The 18284-nt window shown below is 48.1% G+C and overlaps 1 protein-coding gene and 1 long non-coding RNA gene across 3 annotated transcripts; one reads left to right on the top strand and one right to left on the bottom strand.

Moving 5' to 3' along the window:
• Positions 1-7575: 7575 nt before the first annotated feature.
• On the bottom strand, positions 7576-11806 carry MFSD5 (major facilitator superfamily domain containing 5). 2 transcript variants are annotated; one of them, XR_008451764.1, is made up of 3 exons: positions 11731-11806; positions 9725-11219; positions 7576-8629 (listed from the first exon to the last, which is right to left on the bottom strand). XR_008451764.1 is itself a non-coding variant. In XM_054077035.1 (2 exons), exon 2 carries the CDS (start codon positions 11166-11168, stop codon positions 9801-9803), a length of 1368 nt encoding a protein of 455 aa, XP_053933010.1. In that variant the 5' UTR covers positions 11169-11219; positions 11731-11806; the 3' UTR covers positions 7576-9800. The 2 variants fall into 2 exon arrangements, 1 of the variants encoding a protein (XP_053933010.1); XM_054077035.1 differs by having other exon boundaries at positions 7576-11219.
• LOC128853312 (uncharacterized) lies at positions 10840-16654 on the top strand. The gene is made up of 3 exons (XR_008451765.1): positions 10840-10979; positions 12759-12877; positions 15097-16654. It is a non-coding gene; the product is annotated as an uncharacterized LOC128853312 (long non-coding RNA).
• The last annotated feature ends 1630 nt before the right edge of the window (positions 16655-18284 follow it).

The following is an 18284-nucleotide window of genomic DNA, read 5'->3' on the forward strand; positions in this document are numbered from 1 at the left end:
TAAATTTATAAACTCTGTTTATAGGAGCTCTCCTTTATCTTTGACGCAATTACACAGTTTTTCTGCTCTTTTTCAACCTTACAGCATTGAATACTTGCTGCTTCCACTGAGACTGTGTGATTGAATATGTGGGGGTGACACACGGCAGATGGGTGACCACAAAAAAAATGCCACTGCTGAGAGCAAGTCTTCGCTCCCTTACTCAGTGAGTTCTTGTTTTGAGAGATTATAACTGTGCTTACTGATGAGACGAACAATGCTGCCAATGGTTTTGAAAGGATTTTGGTTGTTGCTGAGAAGGAGTTTGACTCATCAAGGACTTCATCTAATTGACTGATTACAAAGGGGCTGTTTCCTAATCTGAAATCACTGAGATGGTATCGCCACAGCATGGAGAGTCATTTTCCCTGTCAAGGCTTCTTGCTAAATCCGTTTCAATTTGTGTTGGCTCAGGCTGAACTGTAGATTACATTAAATGCCATTCAAAATTGAATAAAGTTAAAATCAGCCATGGATCTGTTTCAAAATCTTCCTTTCCTCAGTTTAGGAAGGAAGACATTAACCATAATTGTAGAGGAATTGCACTTAATTGCATATTAAAGAAAGAGTTTTGTTTTTTGGAGATGCTGAAGTACCAGTGGGTTTGGTTTTCATTTAAATTAAGGGCTTTTCTCCCCTCTTGCTTTCTTAGTTCTGTACTAACCAACCCCTGGTTTGGGGAACAAATGCAGCTGTCGTGCTCCTGTTTCAGCTGAAGGCGTACTGGTTGCCTGATCCATATGAAGTGGAAGTTGGTTTGGTGTCTATTATTAATTTGACTTTGCCGATTTGATTTTTCTTTCAGTAGTAATTAACATTGCACTTATCACTGCTTTCCCCTGCAGTTATCTTCCCTTGTGAGAGCCGTAGATATAAGAACTACCAGGCATGTTTCACCGTTGCTCTGTCTCCCCCACCTGTCAGTGGGGTGGCTTTGGAGAGGCTTTCCCTTGGAGCCAGAAGTGCTGGATTCTGATAGACACGAGCAATAGCTAGAGATGGTGGGTTCTTGTTGCAGGGTATGGGAGGTCTGATTTTGCCAGTACTGGCAGCATAACCATTTGGTTTGGGTTTTTTTCCCCTTTGCTTTCATTTCTACTCCCTCTAGTCCTTTTCTGCCTGGCCTATTGAGACAGCAAATTCTTCAGATCAGGAATTACTTCCTACCATACAGTTTTTCTGCCATACAGACAGGGGTGTCCTGGTCTTTGTGGTGTCTCTTAGATACTAACAGAAAGCAATAAACAGCACTGAAGCTTCAAGCTAATTTGTGCCATTCCTGTTGCATAGTCTATCATAAAGACAAATGGCAAATGAGCAGATGCAGTTTGCTAACCTCCGCAGCCTGCACCAGCCGCACAGTGCAGTGGTTCCACATGTTATGCTTTTTGACTCCTGACTGAATCAATGCCTGTGGTTTAGCTGCTGTGCTGCTTATGAGACTGGAAAATTGAAAAAGCGTATTGTGTATAAATATAGCAGCCCATATGAGCTCATTTCATACTCAGACTCGTGTGTGATCGTGTGGCAAATGGCATATCTGACATTTTAATTTATCTACACTTAGTATAAGCAAGCTTGGGTTATGCAAAATCTAAGTACAAGTTGCGAGAAGCACGCAGACCACCCCAGTACTGAAGTACTACTCAGCTTCCAGGGTAGTTTACCAGGGGGTCTGCTGAGGTTTTTTTGGGTTTCGTGTGTAAGGAGAGTTTGCAAAACAAAACAAAACAGTGGTAATATTGGACTGATGTTACATTATGTTTCTTCTTTTCTACACAGGGATCCAATTCCTGGTCCCATTGACACTGATGCTTTCAGAAGAATGGCTCTGTTTTTACCCTGATTTGAATGACAGCAGGGTTGTCTGTTTTTACAGAGACACCTATATGACCCATAAACGTGCACATGGTACTAATGAGACCACTCATAATGCCATTTTTATTTGTGTCGAGTAGTTGGATGTGTAGTTGAAAGGCTACAGACGGAATGAGAGGCTCTGTGTGTGCTGTGGTGTTAGTTGAAAGCAAACATCGGTTTCTCAGGTATGTGAAATTTTAGCATTGCACAAGCTTCAGTTGCCTAAAGGTTTTACTGGAGGCCAACCCAGTAATGTGGTCTGGGATTTAAGTAGTGCCACCAGCTTGGTATAGAATCAACTCTATGGAATATTGTTGTTAGGAAGCACATGGCTTAAAAACTTCTGGTGCTGTAAATGTGAAAGTTTCATACTGAACGTTTAACATGGTTGTTAATCTTGTGTGAACCTTCCATTTCTCCTTCAGGAGCAGATGGTGTCAATTCTTGTGTAACTTTTGATTATTTTACCTCCCTTTGAAGCAAGGAAGAAGCTGAGCTCTTAACACATTTCTGATGTCAGTGAGAAACCCCATCTCCCATTCTCTGTACTGACCTGTCTCCATGTAAATACTTGGACTCAGAAAACCAAACTTGTTCTTGGCTGGACACTTCCCAGGTTTCACTGCAGTCAGGTAGGTGACAGATGGCAGGACAGGCTGGCCAGCACTGGCTGCCATGAAGCACTTAGTCAGGAACCTGGGAAGAGGGTGACAGGCAGAGCAGGGTAGGGTTCTGATCTCCACACAGCAAATGGTCACACATGAAAAAAAGTGGGTTCAGATGTGGAGCAGCAAGGTGTAACCCATCCCATGAGTGGTCCAGAACAGACTTGAACAAGTAATGACTGTTCATTTTGCATGATATTGACAATAACCTGATCTGTGATAGGTCTTGGAAGTAGCCTGGCTGCTGTATTTAATGCTACAGCAATCTGTAGCGATGAATATTTAGGAAGAAACTTGCTGCGGCTATTAGCGGTCTCCGCAGCATGGTGATTAGATACATTACCAACTTTGCAAACTGCGTCTTAATGCTCTGGGAGTCCTAATGGTGGTTTGGTCTTACCCTCTGTGCTCCCCAGCATACAGTGACTTTATGTTAACAAACATGAAACCCTTTCTTGGAGCTAAACATGTGTCCAAGGAGCGTTCAACCCTCTCATGTTTTTTTTGGCACCTCAGCTAAAACCTGTACTGCCCAGGTCTGGAAGTGAAAGGTTACAGCATTTCTCTTTTAGTCTTGCTATTGATCTTGCAAGAAGCAGCAGTCATGAGTGCAGAAGTGCGTGCATGCAGGTGTATGGTTGCACCTCAGTCCCTGGGAAGTGAACTGGTTTTCTCCTTCGAGTAAAACCACACATCATTAAAAGTTCAAGCAACTGTGGTTTCTTCCTCCTGTATTTCATCTGCTCTGAATAATCACCAGTCTGTGTGTTCAGAGGAAAGTGGTGTTATCGTGGCATGACTCATCTGCTTTCAACATCCAACAACTTTGCCTTCTCTGAATCAACCTCAATTTACCAATATCGTGTTACATTGGTTGCTTAAAAGAAAAAAAAAAAGCAAAACCTGTATAGCGATGCTTTTGCTGTGCTACTGGACAGAGAGGAAAATGAGGTTATGCAGAACAGCACCTGCATACATCTCCAAACCAAAAATAGAAGAGAGAATCCAATTCCCACACACCTTGATGCCTGTTAGATGGAAAACATGAATAGTTTATGTCCTGAGCTGTATTTTTAGAAGGTGTTGTGAGAAAGGAATAGCTGGTTTTACTGGTTTTGGAGAAGTGGTAGAGGTTGAATAAACGAGGGGGCAGGCTTTTAGATGAACAGATTTGAATTGTTACCTGGCAGTTTGCAGGAGTAAAATGTTGGTTTTCCCTTCATAAATATAAGAGACAAGTATTTTAGTATACAAGGAAGGGAGTCTGCTCAGTTAGGGGTAACCACGTACCCTGTATGCCCAGAGGCAGAGCTCTGCTGCTGAAGTGCAGTACTGCGCAGCCATGGCTTTAAAGCCTGAAGAAAACACATGGAGCCGTTTAAGAAAGCATCAGTGGTGAAAGTGTTCTCAAGCGATCCTCAGATTAAGCTTCCTTTTTCAGTTTGTGCAATTTCTGGGCATGATATTTTCCTCTGCTTGCTCATTTAGCATCCAGCTCCCTGAGCCTGGCCTTTGTTTTCTGCCTGGGACACTGCACGCCCTGGGGCTGGGCTGTGGTCAGTTTATGCATTTTTGGATTTCTCACAACCAGCAGTGGCTTTGGCTGCCCATGTTCAAAGCACGTTTTCATTTCAGGCTCCCAGCTGCAAAATCTTACATGCTATCTGAAAAATCACATTTTTGGTTTTGGCTCAGAAATGAATATTTGCACACGCATTTATAGGTGAAGTTGTGAATCATGCTTTGCGCCACCAGCTACTTGGAACAAGGTTTTTATCAAGTGGACATGATTTTCCAGGACTTTTCAATCTGCAGTAGTTCCCAAACTGAAAAATTTGGGGTGGTAAAGCAAATGCTGTTGCTGACCGGCTGTGGATCTAGGACATGGCATTTGGTCTCTTAACTGCTTCCTCTTTCTCCTGTTATCTGGTGGCGAGAGGAATGCTTGTCCAGGTCGCTAAAATACTTTGAAGTTTAGAGGTGAGGAGTTCTGTATGAGCTCATCCCCCTAGAGCTCACCACCGGCAGCATGTCTAAGTTCTTCCTCTGGATCTCCTGCAGGTAGTTGTTGATGAAATAAGAGGCATAGGCTGCTGCCAGCTGGGGCAGTAATTTCTCTTGCCGAGTCTGATAATCAAGAAATTTTGCTTCTTGTTCCCTGTTGGAAGACAGCTGATGAAGAAGAGAAAGTGTCGACATGGGCACAGCTGCTGTTAGTTTACCTGTTTTTAAATATCTATTTAAAAAATATCTATTTAAAAAATACAGGTATTCTTACCAGACTAGTAAAATTCAGCATTGTAAAGTGTGGATATTGGAACTGCGTATGTTGGAAGGTATTTTAATGTTGCCCCACTAGTAGGATGCTATAAGAATCCAAGGGCTTGTCCATTTTTTCTGGATTCTGCTGAGTTATGGTATTACACGGGAAGGCCAGTTATAAGAAGAGTAAGTTGTCTGTGTGAACCACTGAGCTATTCAAACTATGAAACTTATCTCAGAAAGAACTGTAAACATTCTCTTGTACTTTGATTGAAGCTCATTAATGTAAATAACGGGGAATTATGTTTGTAATACCCTGGCTGGGCCAGGAAATAAGCCAGTGATGTGCTGAAAGATAAGATGAAAAGTAGAAACACAAGCTACTCTGGGGGTAGATGGCGTCTGGTCCCCTTCCCACTGCTGTGGGCTTGCGTGGCGTTACCCAGGCTTTAACTTGGACAGCTGGTGAACCACTGAGTATTGGCTGGCAATGCTGTCAGCTTTCATTAGAGGTATTAGAACTTCTTTCCAAATGAAGGAAATGCACACTGTAATCGTGGTGAAATAATTAATATTCTGTGACCCTCATCTTACATAGGTGCCATCTGCTTGAACCTAGAGAGAAGATGCTCGATGCCATCTTCTTTGGTACTTCAGCATGAAGATGGCTCTGTAACCTCTGTGCATAGAATAAAATGGACATGAAAATCCTTCATTGAATGCAAAACTAAATATTTTTATGCATGATGGATGAAACATCCATTTGAAGAGACTGCTTCTGGCTCAAACAGGTTCTGCCTGCCCTAGTCCCCAACCTCTGAAATGTGGAATTCCTGACACCAAGTTTCATTTAGAATGGGGGTAACTTCTGCCTTTGATAAAACCACAGAGACCTGCAGACACCTTAAAGGAAGAATTTTGTCCTAAACATTGGAAGGTCCCAGTCACCTCTTTGGCTGTGTAATGAGGCTGATGCACAAGTCTGTGAGTCTGTATGTGCCTCACAAAACTTGCTCAGCATATTCTCCTTGGAGACACGTGTTCTACAGCGTGAGGTAGCCCTCGACAGCATATTCAAACTACATTCAGGGACTGAGGTCTCCTGCAGTTATGCCTGTAGCGGGAGAAAATGTGGCCCAAGTACTTCCACTTGAACTTCTTTTTCTCACCATTTTGAGGCAGGCTGAGGTTCCTAAAGGAAGGGTGCGTTCAGCTCTGCATCTTCCCCAGCATGGGGGGGATCTTGTCTGAGGTGAAACAGGCATTCAAGTGCCTCACAGATTATCTGTGATACATCTGTTATTGGCACTGGCTGGGGTCAGAGTTGAGGTGTTTGTACAGAGGTGATCAGAAGCCTGGGCTTCTTGTTAAGAAGAGGGCTTAGGATGCAATAAACCTTCCTTTAGACTGAAAATTTGCGTTAACGATAGCTATGCCTTGGGCAGCTGCCTTGGCTTGGTTTTGGCAGTTACAACTCTCTGCTCACTCAGAGCACCTCCACAAGTGCTGCTTTCTGATTGGGAGTCATTAACGCCTGCAATTTATTTAATAATGGCTATACTGAAATTTAGCTATTAGTGGCTCTCAGCTAGATTTCATAGAATCATAGAATGGTTTGGGTTGGAAGGAACCTTAAAGATCATCCAGTTCCAGCCCCCCTGCCATGAGTGTGTGTGTGGTTTTCTATCTTTTATCGCTTAAAAAAGGATTGCTACAGTTTTTTATTACAATACAGATTGGGAATAATTACCACCTGGTTCATTAAATAATAGCTTAGTTATGATTCATCCTTAAATAATACACACCATGCGTGTGTGCAGGAACCCCCCCTGCAATGGAGAATGGGCTTCACCTTGATTGAGCTCCTGGAGGAGCTCCTTCACCTCCATCTCCAGCTGTGGAGCTGCTCCTGCTGCCCCAGCTGCTGCTCCTGGGCAGCTGCCTGTGCCTGCAGCTCAGCCGCCGGTGCTGACTCCTCACCCCCATCCCTGCAGAGCCTCAGGCTCACGCTGCTCCACCACCACTGGTGCCTGGGCACAGGGCCCACCATGTGCCCTATTTAACTGTCCTCTGCACCCGTCCCGGGGTGCAAATGCACATGGCACCTTGTGCAATGGGTGCAGGGACCCCCGTGTGGCGAGGGACAGGTGCACAGGGACCCCTGTGTCATGGGAGCCATTGTGCAGGAGCCCTGTGATATGAGGGCTGGTGTGCAGGGACCCCGTGCAATGGGATGATTTTGCAGGACCTGTGTGACAGCGCTGGTTGCGCAGCCCCTGCTGTGCTGCTCTGGCCTGGACAGTTTTTTTCTCTGCAGAAGGCTTGGGCTGGAAAGCAAAGCAGCCGGCCTCTGAGACCACTCGGGGGTTTTTGCTGCAGCTAAGGCCCCCTCCAGCTCCTACCCGGCTCCCACGGTGTGCAGGGACCCCCCTGCAATGGGTGCAGGTTTGCAAGAACCCCTGGTTGATGGCAACTGGGATTGTTACAAAGAAGTTTGTTGAACTGTGTTCTTGTGTCTGAAGAGTCGTTTCACATGAGCAGCTCAGCACCAGCGGCTGAAGGAGCTGAAGCCTCAGGAGGCCGCAGGAGCTGACCAAGCATAAACTTGCTGATAAATCTAACACCGTATCCCTGGCAAAGAAGGAACCACATGGAGCCTTGCTGGGAACAAAGAACCACGCAGCCACTCACTCACCCTCCCAGCTCTAGCAGGGCGAGGAATTGAAAAGAAAAGGTAAAACTTGTGGGCTGAGATAAGAACAGTTTAACAGGGCAGCAAAGGGAGAGAAAATACAACAGCAACAATAAAAGAATATACAAAACAGGTGACACACAATGCAAATCGCTCCCCACCCAGAAGACCAAAGCCGGGCCGCTCCCAGGTAGGAAACCCCTCATCCAAATTCCAACCAAGCTGTGCATGGCTGCACCCTACCTGTGCTGTGAAACTCAAACCCCAAACCGGTTGCTGACCAGTTTGGGTCGGCTGCCAGGGCTGTGAACCCTCCCAGCTTCTGGTGAACCATAGCTCTTTCCCCACCAAACCCAGGAAATTAACCCTTTTCCAGACAGAAGCAGGATATGCTACAAACACAGAACTCTGTGAATCCAGCAGATGGGAGCGGAATGAAGAGAAGGACCAAGAAAACAATTGATAGATTCATAGAATAGTTTGGATTGAAAGGAATCTTTCAAGGGCATCCAGTTCAACCGCGCTGCAATGAACAGGGACATAGAATCATAGAATGTCCTGAGTTGGAAGGGACCCACAAGGATCATCGAGTCCAACTCCTGTCCCTGCACAGGATAACCCAAATATTCACCCTGTGTGTGTGAGGGTGTTGTCCAAATGCTTCTAGCTCTACATGGGTAAATTCTACATGAACCCCCAAATCCAGCCAAGACTGCTGTGTAACTGAAACAACCCTCAGCATCTTTAACCCAAGCAGTTCGCTGAGCCCTGTCCAACCTGACCTTGAATGTTTCCAGGGATAGGGCATAAACCACCGCTCTGGGCAACCTGTGCCAGTGTTTCACCACCCTCATCATAAAAAAAGTCTTCCTTATGCCTAGTCTGAATCTTCCCTCTTTTAAACCATTACCTTTGACCTGTTGCAACAGGCCCTGATAAGAAGCCTGTCCCCGTCTTTCTTGTAGGCTCCCTTTAGGTACTGGAAGGTCATTATAAGTTCTCCCTGGAGCCTTCTCTTCTCCAGGCTCAACAATGCCAGCTCTCTCAGCCTTTCTTCATAGGTGAGATGCTCCAACTCTCCGATCATCTTCGTGGTCCTCCTCTGGACCCACTTCAGCAGGCCGAATCCCAAGAGAATGAGGTTACTTCAGAAGTTAAACTCCATAAGAAATCAAAAGACCACCAGACAGAATTAAAGGACTGGATTTGGGGTTGGACTTGAGGATTGAGTGCTAGGTGGTACAGGTATAATTGGGGGATGCAGTCTGGGATAAGGGTCCACCTCTGGAGGCACCCAGCTCAAGCTGTCACTTGAGAACTAATAAAAGAATTGGAAACCAGATCTGTCATTAATCAGTGGGATCCCAGGGTTGGACCCTATTATGGCAGACCATGTGTGTAAATCCGTAACTCCGCCATGGCTGTGGGTGTGCAAAGGCCCCCACGTTACAGGCACGGATGTGCAGGGGTGGCTGGTGGTGCGCACACAGGCAGCATGCAACAGGGTGCTGGTGCACAGGGACCAGTGCACATCAGCTTTGTGGTGTGCAGGAGCACCTGTATCAGGTGGAGCAGGTGTGCAAGGATGCTTGTGCAGTGAGGAATGGGTGTGCAAGGATGCCTGTGCAAGGGGAACTGAGTGTGCAAGGACACCTGTGCCGCAGGCATGTGGGGACTGGCATGCAACGCGGCTGCCGGTGTGCAGCGAGGTACCAGACTCACTGCCCAGCGCAGCCCTGACGTGAGGGGAAGTGTGCAAGGGGATGCTGGCAGATCAGCATGCAGTGAGGCGCTGGAGACACGGCTCTGTGAGGAGTGGGACAGTCATGTCTTGGTGCAACAGAAAAATCAGTGGATGCAGAAATGCCCCTGCGCACCAGGGATGATCGTGCAAACCAAATGCTGGTGTGCACGGAGCCCCCATGCACCAAGAACAATTGTGCAAGTGTGGCTCTGTGCACCGCTGCTTGGGACAAGGGTCCAGTGTGCAGCTTGCACAGCCGCTGGTGCCGGGCAGGGAGGCAGATCCAGAGCAGGTTCCCCGCAAAAATTGTGCGGGAGGGGGCGGGATCTGCAGAAACACCTTTTATTTTGTTATTATTATAAAAAGAATACACCTCCCCATGTGATTCTGCCCCCTTGCCACCAGAGGCAGTGCGAACAAGGACACCTTGGGGGTCACCAGCCACCAGGGGGGGCCACTCACCCAGTAGCAGTGGGTCAGGGTGTCGCCACGCCCCCTCCGCAGTCTCTCGGAGGGTGACACATATCACAGGGCCCTGTCACAGCTCGGGCACGGCATCAGCGGTGTCGCTCTGTCCCGAAGGAGCGGGCAGGCGGAGCTCGGCATCGTGGCGGCTGAGCGTGAAGAGGCGGCCGACGGCCAGCAGAGCCAGCAGCGCGACGGCCGCACAAAGGCCAAACATGCTCCTGGTGCCTGTCTGACGGTCGCTGTCGTGGAGGACCAGTAAGCCCAGACAGGCCAGTAAGTTCAGGGGGAGGCGAAACCAGTTCATCACCCCCACACGATCCTTCTCTGGCACTACTTTCCGTCGGAGAAAGCCCATGGCTGGGAAGTAGAGCCCGCAGGAGAGTTCGATGAGGAGGAAGGCGAGGAAGGACTCGGCAGGGCTCTCTTGGCCGGGGCTGGTGGAGAAGGTGAGCATAAAGAGGGAGAAGAAGACCAGGAGGACGGCGAGGGAGAGGAGGTGGATAGGCTGGAGGTGGTATCTCTTGGAGATGGCCAGGCGGTACAGCGAGGAGCCCAGCATGCTGGCAGCCATGAAGCTGGAGAAGACAATGCCCAAAGGAGCGCCGTGGGGATCCAGGACAGGGGTCCAGAGGAAGATGAAGATGTAGATAACACTTTCAAACAGAGCCTGGATGGTGCCGAGGAGAAGGATGCGCCGGTCGGAGAGGAGGCACTTCAAACCATCACCGCAGGTTTTGGAGAAAGCTCGTTTCTTTCCATAGTTTTCATCCCAATTTTTCACGGCAAAGACCCCCGACAGCACCAGGAGGGGGATGGAGACCATGAATGGAGCCACCGGGCCCAACCCCAACCACTCAGCGAAGAAATCAGCTGCCCCTCCTGCCCCGACGGCGATGACGTTGTTCCAAAAAGCAGTCTGGGAGAAGGTGACAGCAATCCACTCAGTTGGAAAATCATACCGCTCCACATGCTCGTGGACATACCACGCCTCAAAGGCGGAGAAGAGCAACGCTGTGGACAACCCTCCTAAAACCCTCCCCACTGCCAGCACCAGATAATCCCGGGAGAGTTTGACCAAACAACAAATTGAGTAGGTCAGGGAAAAAAGGACACAGGACTTTTTCCGACCCAATCGGTCTACTAAAGAAGAGGAAACCAACCCAAAAACAATGCTGGAGGCGAAGCCACAGACGTAGAGGATGGCGATCTGTCCCTCCAGGAAGTGGTAGTGCTGGTACAGTTTGTAGAGGTAGGGTCCCTGCAGCCAGTCAGCAGCGAGTGCGGGCAAATAGCCAAAGTAGTAGCCACGCTGGAAGTGGCGGAAGGCTGGGTTGGCATGGTGGGGAGTGGCGGGGTGGCGGGAGCGGCAGGCCGCCAGCTCCAGCGCCAGGCAAGCAGCCAGGAGGAGAGCACAGGCAGAGTAGGACACAAGGAGCATGGTGGAAAGGAGACCATCGGCATCGCCGGGGCTGGAGGGGCTGTGGTGGTCCTGAAGGGGGGCAGGAATCTGGTCAGACAGGCCTCTGGTTTGGATAGTGACTCCTAGGGGACGGTACCCCCTCCAGCTCACCCTAAAAGGTGTTTCTGGCTTCCTCAGTCCCCACTGACACCTTCCGCGCCCCCCACCCCCCATCACCCTCCTGACCCAGGCAGCTCCCTGCCCACTGAGCAGCTCCCTCACCTGCCTCACCCTCTCAGATGAACCCCCACAGCCCCAGTACTGACCCCTGTGGTAACCCCCTCGCCCTGCCCTATACACCCCCTCACAGCACCCCGCGGCCCTACCCCATGCATCCCTACGGCGCAGCCCCACCCTCCGCCCCATACGGCCCCCCAGGTCCCCTCTCAGGGAGCACCACAGTCCCCCGCCTCCCGGCCCCACACGCCCCCCAGGCCCCTACACGCTCCCATGGCCGCCCCCAGGCCTCCCTCCCGTCACCCCCACACCCTACGGCCTCCTCCCCGCTCCCCACAGGCCCCGCAACCCCTCCAGGCCCCACCTGCCCCTCAGCGGGGCCGCAGCCGCGCGCGCCGGCACCCCCTCTGCGCTCCCACTTCCGCTTCCGGTTCCACCTGGGCCCGTGTCACGTGACTCGGGGCTCTCGCTCGCCCCGCCCTCCCGCGCCCCGTTCGGTCCCAGCGACCGCGGGGCTCGACTCGACCCTGGTGGGGCGCCCGTGGCCGTACGCGGAGCTAATGCGGAGCTGCTGTGACCGAAAGTGGGGATGTTTCTTATTTAAGTTTGATCGAAGTAATTGTATTTTCAAAAAGTCAAGACAGAATGCCCCGCTCGGGGCGCGTTCTCTTTCTTGTTTTTTTTTTTCACTTCCCATGGAAGAAAATTGACTTATTTTAAAGACAGTGAAAAGCCTCGGTGCTGCTGAGTCAAGGACAGGCCGCCATCCAGAGCCCCCCGCACGAGCTGCGGGCGCCGCTGTGTGCTCTGGGGACGCCCCCCTTCTCCCTCTCTCTCCCCTCTCCCTTCTCCCGCCGTGGTTCCGCCTCCCCGCCGCAGCCCCGCTCCTCGCCCACAGGGTGGCACCGGCGCTGCGGCTCCGCGCACGCGCAGTACCGACGCTTGGCCGCCGGGCGGCAGCAAACCAGCGTCTGCGGCCCAGGGCGGCCCCGCGCCCGCGCTGAGACAGCCCGAGGCGGCCCAGTCAGAGCTGCTTATCCGCCCATGCGTGCATCCCTGCTCCATCTATCCATCCATCTCCATATCCATCCGTCCAAGCATCCATCCCTCCACCGAGCCATGCATCTCTGCATCTGTACCTCCATCTACCTCTCCCTCCATCTACCTCTCCCATCCATCCATCCATCCATCCATCCATCCATCTCTTTATCCAGCCATCCATTGATCCATCTCTGCATCTCTCTCTCCCTCCAGCCACCTGTGCTTCCATCACTTACTGTCCTTGGTTACCGCGGTTGCTCTTACTGCAAGCATGGAGCCTGTTAGAAGGGGCGAACACTGACTTTTTTAAAGCTCTGGGTGATTCCACCCAACCGCCTTTACTTTTGACAGGTCGCCAACTGCTTTAAACCAAGCTGCCAGAAACATTGTACCTTCAAGGCAGAACCTTCTGCAACACCAGGAGTTAAAGACAAATCTGCACTTCACTGTTCTCTAATAAAACCTAAGAGGTAACATACTTTCTCTAAGGGAACAAACTACTACATCCCATTCACTGCAGGTTTCTTAGTATCATGTTGTAATCTGATTTAAATGCTTTTATGTAAAGGACAGATATCAAAATGACGTATTACTGGATTTAATCTTGTACACTCTACCCTGGTGCTGTGGATCACCTGCTTTAAAGCATCAGTAACACATAACTTTTGCACTTGACCTCAAGCATGCCTGTGCATTAAAAGCTATGACAACATGTCATTAGGTAGCAAGCCTGGACAAACAATTACTCACTCCAGTCCTTTGGTTCTTGGTACTTCCAGTGGTTTGGGTTGCAAGGGACAGGAGAACTGGTGGCAACCGTCATTGAGAAGGCTGAGATACTCACCAGTTAATCTTTGAAGGTCCCTTGCAACCCAAACCATTCTGTTATTCACTCTTATTCCAGACTTATGCCCCAAGATTAGGATTACTGTGGTGGGCTATATTTCATCAGCAGTGATATATTCAATAAAATCATGAGAACTCATGTTCTGGAGAGGGGCCTCACAATCACAAGTACCTGATTTGTCCCCTGAGCTGGACGATTCAAGCCTTTTGCAGTGTTATTTTGGTTATATGCTCTGCATGATCTACTCCTTAAATTGTTTCCTAAATCTACTGGAAGTACATCTGGTAAATGCTCAGTTTCCTACATGTTTCTCAGCACCTACAGGAGTGAGTAAGTACGGACTCACTTGTGACTGGCCAAGAAGGTAGACAGTTCCTGCAATATCAGTTTGAGAAGGTGGCTATTTAGGCTGGCTTCCCCCTCAGCACACAGCAAGCTCAAAAGAAATCGCATCTCTGAAAACTGAAGGAAGGAGCTGTGGCTCGATCTGGTCACTTGTCTTGGCCCTAACGTCAGGTGTCACAAACAGGAGCTCGCAGGGCTGTGTTTGTCACTTATGTTCTATGCCAACATTCTTGAAGCCATTCATACGTACCAATGCCCTCGTCTCACTTATGTGCTACTGAACTCATACTGATAACAAATCAGGGCCTCTTCCACTTCAGTTCTAAGGCATGGTTTTCTTTACCCAGGCTCAAAACCATTACTTGGCCTCAGCATCACCACATATACATGAATTCAATTCTTATTTTCCTCATTTTTTTCCTTGCTTTATTTATCGCTTCTTCCACCAGAGCCTACATTTTCTCTTCATTCTCTTGTGATGTTTTTCCCATTCCAACTGACCACCGTCAGGATCATTAGGGTTTCATGTGTGGGGCATGGGCTGTCCAAACAAAACACGCCATGCATGTAAACTGGCACATGAGCTGTTGCATTTCTTAAAGCTGTTAATATCACTGGTAATTTTTCAGTCCATTGCTTTGCATATTGCCCTATAATTTTCTTGAGTTTATTTTTAATAGCCTGCTTCATTCTTTCTACCCCTCCAGAGTGCTGTGGGTGGCAGGATATATGCAGCCTTTGCTTAATTCCCTGTTCACTCATAAAGGCTTGAATTACTTCACTTACCAAATCTCTACCTTTCCTATCTCCTGTTCTATCTGATGCTACCCAGTGATCCATACCAACAGCTAATTTCCTTAGACAGATATTTTTTTCACACTTAGAGCTGCTGCATTACTTTTAGTGGGGAGTCTTCAGCCCATCCCCAAAAGATGTATGTGATGATAAGCAGGGACTGAATATTTCTTTAATTTAAGGCAGTTTATATAATCCACTTATAATCCATTTGTGGTATTTACCTAGGTCTCCAACTTCCGTTATGCAGGAGATGAGAGCTTGGTTTTATTAGTTTGCTTAAGGAATTCAGCTCAGCAAAGATGGCACGAACCCCTCATGGCAGCCTGGAGCTCTGCCTCCACCCCCTCTTCAGTAAAAACAGACCAAGCACATCCCTTGGGATGCTCCAGCGGATCACTGGGTGATGCACCCCTCTTAGCTGGTGCTCATGGCCCCTCCGCGAGTGCCCTCCCTACAGTCCCCACTCTCTGCTCTTCATCTCTGTTCAGTGGTGAGGGTGTGGGGATGCTGTGGGGAAGAGCGTGTGGCAGCTGGAGCACCAGACACTGGGAGAAGACAGATCTAAAAGCCTGGAGCAAAACAGGAAAGGGAAGACGTTTAGTCCAAGCATTTGCACTTGTATTTTTTTCTGTTGCAAAGCAAAGTTGTTCTTTTTTTCTGCCCCCCTCCCCTTTCTCCTTCCTGACTGTTTGTCAACAGATGTCCACTGGAGAGGAAGCTGGGCTGCAGGGTCTGTGTTTTCAACGGATGTGACTGCAGGGAGAAGGACCTGCTGAAGTACATTGGCAAGGCTTGCCTTGACTGCGAGATGGGTCACTTCCTGATGGACACTGTCAAAGTTAGGCAAAGCAGGAAACAAGGGGAGGAAGCCCGTGTCACACCGCGGTCTGTTTGCAACAGGTTCTGGACTGAGAGGAATTGGGGGCAGGTGGAGATGAACATGGCCAGAATAAGGCAAGTGGCTTTACTGATGAAGTCACAACCAGCTTCTTCAGTTAATAAAAAGTGGGAAATTAAACACATGCAAAAATTAGATCTGGTGAAATGTTTTTTCCTCAAGTAGTTCAGATTCTTGGAAGATCCTTAGAGATCTGAAGTGCTACACTTACGCAGAAGGGAGGAAATGCTGTCAGCATAGCCTGGCCACCGTCAGGGTGCCAGCTAATCTCACGTCATGAGTGCTGGTTAGGAGCATCCAAGACTTGTGAGGCATTTGGAGAGCAGTCAGGAATTTCCATTTACTCAGGAAAACTGATTGGTTGAATCATACTCCGGGCTGAGGTTTGCAACCACGTCTTATAGATTCAGCCACACGTTGGGAAATGATCACCTTGAAGCCTAGGTTATCTGAAAACCAAAGCCTTTAATTTCTTTGGTGTCAATGAAGAAGAGAAGCTCTTTACCGCACCGAGGTGTTTCTCTTGATGATCTGAGGGATCTGCAAGGAAAACTGCTTCCAAGGCTGATCTGAGTTCAAGATCATAACTCAGAGGAGCTGAGCTATTAAATAGTAGCTGCTGGTCTCAATCTACCATGGAAAACTTTTTCTTCTCTAAAGCCTCCCTGACAGGCAAATATTGCTCCACTTCTCCACTTCTCAGATTAGGGTACAAAGATGGTCAGGATTTTGTTGAACCTAAATCACTGAGAGTCTTTCAGCAATCTCCCCTTTATTCTATGGCTGAAGTGCAAAGGGGTGTGAACCGAGCCATCAAGACAAAACCAAGATAAAGCCCTACATTAAATGGAAGGGCAGACTCAAGACAATAATGCTAAAATCAGTAGCAGTAAGTGGAAGGCAGCATGATCCAATGATTAGTTCACCGGTGGATGGGTAAGTCTTAAGAGAGCTTGGGCTTCCTGGAAGTGTTGGGCTTCCCGTGCTTGCCCTATGCAAGACACCTGGCCACTCACAATAGAAATCATCTGCATGCCCTGAAGGTGCAGAAGTCAGGCTGAGTCTGTAATAGAACCCTGCACTTTGGAAAATTTTAGACAAAATAAGAGATAAAAAAACCCCTTCAAATTCACTCAAACAAAATATCTGGAGAAGCGGTAGCTGCTGGGCTGGAGGAAGCTGTAAGGGAATCCTCTGTTTCCATACCTGCTTTCCATCGTGATATGAAATGCAAACTCTGTGGTCTTATGCATTTAGGACACCTAAAGGGTTAATCAGGGCTGGTATCTGGGGAGGATTTAGTAACAATTAAAGAAACCCAACCCAATACAGCAGATATTACCCCTGAGCATTCTGCATTTTTACAGGAACCTTGCGCTATTGGTGCCTGAACTGCTACTCATTTTTTTGGTATCCTCTGTTCTGATGAATCCCTGTGAGGTGGGAGTTGACATCATTCAGTGGCAGAAGAGCTGCCTCATTTCTTCTGCGCTTCAAGCTTGCTGGTTTTGGACCAGCTGTGGAGGCTTCACTGTGTCCTGAAACCTGTGGCCTTGCACTGGTTTGAGCGGGAGCGGAGTTCAACTTTCACCATGGAGATCAAAACGTTTGCCCAGAGGAGCATCTAGGTTTTTGTAAAACTTTGATATTTGAAACTGCACCGCTGGCAGGAGCTGCTTAAGAAATCGCAGTGCTGGGCTCACATTTGCACTTTCCTCTTAACATCAACCATTTCTGCGTGCACAATGCTCTGGGCCAGGAATTTCACTCATTCCTTACTTCAAGCAACCTTTGGATTTGATTTCAGCAGGTGTTTTCCTGAGGAAGGGCAGCAGAGATAAGGGGGTACTTTCTCTGGTGGATGAGTTACACCAGGATTGTTGTACTATGGGATGTCCTTCACTTTCTTCCAAAACACTCAGTAGTTGCAGATATTACAAAATAGGTGCCCTACAAGGTTTGTCTGAGTGTGCCAGTTCTTCTATTTTGATCGATTTAACATTAGGGATTACTGGTCCCTGTCTGGCCATGCTGTTAAACTAAGAGTTTTTTAAGCTCCTGCGGGACAGACTTTTTACAAAGTGTTCACATAGAATGGGTGCACTTCTGAAAGTCTAACACTGGATTTGGGATAGCATGGCTAGCTCTAAACAAAGCTTTTCTTGGTAAGGAGTGACAGGCAAGGGGAGGCTGTATAGTGAAAGAATTGGCAAATCTGGTAAACAAACAAGGGGTGTGAGGGAGGTGGGAACAGATTTGAATCCAGCTTGTGATGATGATTTGATGAATCCAGGTTTTGTGATGGAGAAAGGTGAGAGACTGAAGCTGCTGTTCCAAGCTATGTCAAAATTAATAGGTTTTAGGTGCTGGTGGGGTGGCCAAAGGAAAGGTGGGTGGCCCAGATCAGCTCTAAATGGAGATCAGAATCGTTAGAGTAAGGTTGTAAATATGGAAAACTATCTTGATATAAACAAGGCTGGAGCAGCACTCACTGTCTTCCCATCTGATGGAGGCTAGTGTGAGATATTTCAGAAATAAAAAATCCCAACCACATTGTCAGGGACAGGCAGTGAGTCAGAAATGTGAAAGCCCAGCAGACATTTTCTCTCCTGTTCCTGTCATTGTGAGCAGCATGGGGTGGCAGCCAGAAAGTTAACAGATTACTTGTCTCATAGGGTACATTTAATATAGCAAACAAATGATGAAAAGTTGAAAAGAAAAAGGAAATTTTCTGAAATCCATAGGACAGTGAGATAACAGTCCTGAGTCTTCAGGAAAGGTTGAATGTGGCTGAAGACTTTCAGTGCGTTAAATTAATTGTCCTACTTGCTCATATCAAATCTCTTCTCTTCCAGTGATCTGCATGTTCAGTATTCTTGTTGAGGAAAGATTCAACATGGAGCAGTACAGCATGTAGGGTTTTTTTTCTGAGACCCGTATATTCAAGATTTATCCTAGTTCTGTATAAGCACTTAGGATCCATCTTTTT

The sequence above is a fragment of the Cuculus canorus genome, chromosome 11, assembly GCF_017976375.1.
Source record: "Cuculus canorus isolate bCucCan1 chromosome 11, bCucCan1.pri, whole genome shotgun sequence".
NCBI classification, from domain to species: Eukaryota; Metazoa; Chordata; class Aves; order Cuculiformes; family Cuculidae; genus Cuculus; species Cuculus canorus.